This window comes from Lucilia sericata, unplaced genomic scaffold (assembly GCF_015586225.1).
Source record: "Lucilia sericata isolate MDLA Ls3-8-SP2 unplaced genomic scaffold, ASM1558622v1 Contig000168F_arrow, whole genome shotgun sequence".
NCBI classification, from domain to species: Eukaryota; Metazoa; Arthropoda; class Insecta; order Diptera; family Calliphoridae; genus Lucilia; species Lucilia sericata.
The window spans coordinates 486,238-492,512 of record NW_023994197.1 but is presented as its reverse complement, the minus strand read 5'-3'; the positions used below and the strand labels follow the sequence as shown (position 1 = coordinate 492,512).

Genomic DNA, 6,275 nt, shown 5'->3' with positions numbered 1-6,275 from the left:
GATGCTAGTACAACAAAAACCCTAGGCTTGCGATGGAATGCAGAAACTTACAGTTTCTACTTCCGACTCATATCGCAGCCACGCCGGGATATTGTGACTAAACGTGCTGGTTTCATGATGATTCCAAAGATAACCCTGTAGATCTCGCAAGTCGTGGAAGTGAGCTAAATACTGTCACATTCTTTTACAATTGGTCAACGATTGTGAACCCCTAAGTCCGTTAACATCTGAAATTTTGAAAACCCAAATGTATGTCGACGACGTACTTGCTGGCTCTCATGAGCTAGATGACGCTTTTAGGAGACGTATTGAACTTACCCATGTTCTTGAATCGGCTGGTTTCGTTTTGAGAAAATGGACTGCCAATCACATACGTCTCTTAGAAGATTTACCCCGTGAGAATCTGCTTGATGCAGACTTCTTAAAATTTTCAGATGCTAGTACAACAAAAACCCTAGGCTTGCGATGGAATTCAGAAACTGACAGTTTCTACTTCCGACTCATATCGCAGCCACGCCGGGATATTGTGACAAAACGTGCTGTCTTGTCAGAAATAGCTAAGCTATTTGACCCCGCCGGTTGGCTATCCCCAAAAATCATTGTTGCTAAAATTATAATGCAACAAATATGGTAAGACAATACAGATTGGGATGAATGTTTAAAACCCTTAACCCTTGTGCAATGGCACTCATTTTTAAATGATTACCCGAATATTGAGAAAATTAACATTCCAAGATGGGTTAATTTTCACCCGAGTTATGATATTGAACTTCATGCATTTTCTGATGCGTCAGAAAAGGCTTATGGCGCTGCTCTTTACGTTCGAAGTATTTCTTCGAATGAAATCACTTCACATTTACTCTCTACAAAGACGAAGGTAGCTCCTGTTAAGTCTGAAACATTACCCCGTTTAAAACTTTGTGGAGCGGCTTTGATGGCGAATATGGTAGAATCCTTGTGTAGTCAATTAAATCTAGACAGAGAAAGATTTATCTGTGGACTGATTCTACTATAGTTTCATCTTGGCTCAAAAAACCCCCGCGCCATTGGCCAACCTTTGTCAAAAACAGAGTTGCCCTAATCGTAAAGAAAGTTGGTAACGAGAATTGGTTTCATGTTGATTCCAAAGATAACCCTGCAGATCTCGCAAGTCGTGGAAGTCTTGCTCGAGATTTAGTTGAAAAACCCCTATGGTGGCATGGTCCCTCGTGGTTCAGACAGCCGCGAGAGTACTGGCCACAAAATATTTAAATTTAACCTTACGACATAATATCCCAGACAGGGATATTACCCATACCGGTTTAGATTTCGCAGGTCCGTTCGACATAAAATCCTACATTGGTAGAGGTTGCCGAATAACGAAAGGTTATGTACACGTTTTTGTTTGCTTCGCCATAAAAGCGATTCATTTAGAGGCAACCGGTGATATGTCGACCGAAACATTTCTTGGTGCTTTTGCCCGTTTTTTCTCCAGTCGATGTTGTCCTGCTCACATATACTCGGACAACGGAACTGCGTTTGTCGGTGCTGCTAATTTACTCGAAGTAGACCGAAAACAGTTTTTACCCCAATTAAGAGAAAAACTACTTGTACGAAATAGTTTTCAGCCAGTTGAATGGCATTTTATACCCCCTGGGGCTCCTCATATGGGCGGCTTATGGGAATTTGGAATGCAAAAATTTAGCTTTGAAGAGTTTTCAACAATGTCAACCCGTATAGAAGCTTATCTAAACTCAAGACCCTCAACTGCAATGAGCGATGATCCCTTCGATTTAGTCCCTTTAACCCCAGGTCATTTTCTGATAGGAGCACCTCTTTTGGCACCCCCTGAACCCGATCATTCCGATCTCTCATTGAGTATTGCCAATAGATGGCAAAAAAAAAGTGCTCCATCTTCAGTTTGCTCAACGATGGAAAGAGGAATACCTCAAAGAACTCCATCGGCGAATTAAGTGGAAATATCCGCAAAGGGACTACAAAATAGCAGATTTAGTTGTGATCCGTCAGGATAATTTACCCCCGAATGAATGGCGTTTAGGTAGGATAGAGAAAACCCATGTAGGCCATGACAGCAAGGTCCGCACAGCGGACGTGAGAACAGCTTCGGGCATTTTTACCCGCCCCATAGTGAAGCTTGTTCTCTTGCCAAAGTCAGAAATTGACTAATTTGTATTTTTCTCTCTTTTTTTCTTCTCTCTATTTATTTTGCCCCTAGTAAGATGTCGACCGTAAATCGCCGTCTAGAAGTCCACCGCAAACCCATTGAGGCCCCCAGCACATCTAGGGACAAGAAAACTTCCCGTGATGAGATCCTTCGGGACTGCCGTATATTCAAAAAGGAGCATGCCTTGAGGAAGTGCCCGAAATTTAGGAAGATGTCGGTGGGGGAGCGGTGGGAAACGGTGAAGTACCGATATTGTTTCAACTGCCTGGCTCATTCCCACATGAAGGTTAAATGCACTAGCAGAGAGCGGTGCATCGAGTACATGTCAGAGCACCATACCCTCCTTCAACGGCATCAAAGGTCGAAAAAAGGGGCTAAACCCGAGGCCCATCAACATCCAACCCAAGGCAGTCCCAAGGAAAAAAAGGAGGAACAAAAGCCGTGGTACCAAAAAACAGGCCGGCACACCCCAACAACAACATCATTGCTGCACACAGCATCCACAACAGCAACAGTACCAACAACAACCCCAACAATATCAACAACAACCACTGCCATATCAGCAGCAACAACAACATACCCCGGCAATCATTGTTAACAACGTAATGTCAGGGCGCGTTGTTTAATATACCCCTTTTTATTTATTTTTGTTACAATGAATTTAAAAAATGAATTGTTGTTTTGAAAAAAAAAAAAGTTTACCTTTTTTTGTTTATATACCTACATACATTTTATTTTACTCTGTTTTCAGCTTATCTTACCCCGCAGTATCCTAAGCCTTCCTTGTTGCAGTATTGCAAGGGGGGCGGGATGTTTATGCGCACAGTGTATATGGCCAGTTACTGTTCACTGGCCATTCTATGTTTTTAATTCTTTGGCGCTTTTTACCCCCTTTCTCTCTTTCTTTAAAATTGTAATACTCACTTACTCTTGTAAACCCCTGGCGTACGGTACGTACAAAAACTAAAACCCCGTGTTAAAATCCCCAAATAAAACCCTATTTTTTTTATTATTAAAGAAAAACTAAAGGCCCAACTATAATGTGAATAAGCAAGCTTAAGTTAATGACAAAATCGAACGAAAAGTCTCTCAAGTGCTTAAGAAAATCCAAGAAAACTTTTAGGTGGCTATAATGTACTTACGTGTATTCAAAACATTATAGCTCCATTTGCTCATTTATGTGCCACACGTAATAAAAAAAGTACATATTTCATAATATTTTATTGAAAAAAAATTAATTTTCATGACAATTTTATTTTTATACCCTACACCACTATAGTGGGGAGGGTATTATGCGTTTGTTCTGATGTTTGTAACACCCAAAAATATTGGTCTTACACCCACCTTAAAGTATACCAATCGGCTCAGAATCACTTCCTGAGTCGATTAAGCTATGTCCGTCTGTCCGTCCGTCTGTCTGTCTGTGTGTCCATGTAAACCTTGTGCGCACTCTACAGGTCGCAATTTTTGAGATAATTTGATGAAATTTGGAACATGCACTTCTCTTGGTCGAAGGACGAACGCTATTGAAAATGGTTGAAATCGGCCCATTATTTCACCTAGCCCCCATACAACCGGACCCCCCGAATAGGGCTTTTGACCTGATAATTATGTTAAATGATCCACTATATCTACAAAAATGGGACAAATTTAGTTTTATATATGTCTTAATAATTATAGTGATTTTCGTAAAGATCGGGCATTATTTGACCCTAGCCCCCATACAAAGTCCCCCTCAGAAAATGACTTGAATGTTCACAATTCACTTATAAACACTAGTATCACGATGAAATTTGGCACAAATGAGTTTTATATAAACATAATTCCCAACAATAAATTTTATAGGGATCGGACCAAGTTTTACCCTAGCCCCCATATAACCGGACCTTCCGATTTGGGCCTTTTAGCTCATAACTTTGTTAAATATACTACTATCTCTCCAAAAATCGGCACAACTAAGTTTGATATAATTATAAATAACACTGTCGATTTTTATAATGATCGGGCATTATTTGACCCTATCCCCCATACAAAATTCCCTTCAGAAAATGACTTGAATGTCCACAATTCACTTATAAACACTAGTATCATGATGAAATTTGCCACAAATAGATTTTTGCCCTAGCCCCCATACAACCGGACCTACCGATTTGGGCCTTTTAGCTCATAACTACTATAAATATACTACTATCTTCCCAAAAATTGGAACAACTAAGTTTAATATAATTATACACTATCGGACAAAATAAAGTGCAAAAGTACTCATGCTATATTCTTGAGCGAAAAATCGGTTAAATGATTATTGAATATGGAATTTTTTTTCAAAATCATTTAGTTTATATACAATGCTACAAAAATAACAATAAAACTAAATTATTGTACTTAAAATTTTTCTGTATAACATCTAAAATTAAAATAAATTCACTTTTTTGTCGGACAAAATAAAGTGTAAATTTTATATATCATTATTTAAATTTCTTGTATATCAAAATTTTTTATCTATTTTAGTTCTGATTTTAATATATGTATCTACTTAAGCCATTTTGGTAATTTTGTTCTCCATTATTATTCGCAATCGCCTTCCCTTCCCCTTGCTTTCCCCATATGATAATTTTCAAAAGAAATCCGTTTTTGGTCACTATTTCATCGGAATTTTTTGATCAATTGTGGTCCAAAATTAATCTATTGGATTTAGGGCGGTGCTCTGAGCAACTTATTTAAATTTTTCAGCGATTTTTCCTACAGTAATGTTATTTTTTAACTTTATCAAGTGCTTAAGCTTATTATCTTGCCGAAATATAAAGTTGCCCAAGTCCATTTCGAAGGCACTGATCTTAAGATTTGACTGTAATATGCTCACATAGTGTTCATTGGAGCTTTTTGAATAAATTTCACCTAGGTTCCCCACACCTAACGTTAAAAATTGGACACATACGAAGAGTCAACTGACCCATACCTTCAATCTTTCACCAACATATTTAAAAGCATGAACATTTTTTTCGATTTTAATATTTAATTTCGTATTTTTTAGCTCAAATTTGCGTAGTTGGTCAGATGAGTCCCAATTTCTACCGAAAATTTTAAAATGTCGACAATGAGTGTGATTTAAGCCCTTCAATATACAAAATTTTAAAAACAATACCCCAAGTTTTAAACATTATGGTGGAGGGTTATCGGTATCGTTACATTATTCAACTTTAAAAGCGGGAATCTTAGTGAAAATGGAGTAAGCAATAATAAATGAGCAATTCACGAGCGTATTTAATAAAAATTTTGAATTAAATGCCGTAAAAATGGGTTTTGGAGACTTAATGCCTCAAACGATTCATGACTTCAGACACACTACTAAAGTTAAAAACAATATTGTAAGAAAAAAAACACTGAAAATTTTGAATGACCTACTCAGAGCATCGCCCTTAATCTAATAGATCAATATTTGACCACAATTGATCAAAAAATTCCGCTGAAATAGCGAACAAAAACGGATTTCTTTTGAAAATAATAGTATGGGGCAAAGCAAGGGAAAGTGAAAGCGATTGCGAATAATAATGGTAAAAAAATACAAAAATGGCTTGAGTAGATCCAGATATTCAAGTCAGAACTAAAATAGATAAAAAATTTTGATATACATAAAATTAAAATAATGATATATAGAAAATTTACACTTTATTTTGTCCGACAAAAAAGTGAATTTACTTTAATTTTAAATGTTATACAGAAAAATTTTAGGTGGAATAAATTTGTTTTATTGTTATTTTTGTAGCATTGTATATAAACTAAATGAATTTAAAAAAAAATCATATTTAATAATCATTTAACAGATTTTTCGATTAAATAATGTAGCATGAGCACTTTTGCACTTTATTTTGTCCGATAGTGTAAATAACACTGTCATTTTTCGCCATGATCGGAAATAGAAAGTAGCCTATTGCCACACATACAGGAATGTGCTGTGAAAATTTGAAGAAAATCGGTTTAGCCGTTTAGTAGTCTATAACGTTCAAACATATAAACCCACAAACAAAAAAAAAAAACAAACACACATTCATTTTTATATATGTATATAGATAATTCCCAATAACACATTTTATAAGGATCGGCTCAATTTCTG

At 36.6% G+C, this 6,275-nt stretch overlaps 1 protein-coding gene across 1 annotated transcript; it reads left to right on the top strand.

The window, feature by feature from the left end:
• The first annotated feature begins 247 nt into the window (after positions 1-247).
• Positions 248-634, top strand: LOC119601469. The gene has a single exon (XM_037952416.1). It carries the CDS (start codon positions 248-250, stop codon positions 632-634), a length of 387 nt encoding a protein of 128 aa, XP_037808344.1.
• Positions 635-6,275: the final 5,641 nt, after the last annotated feature.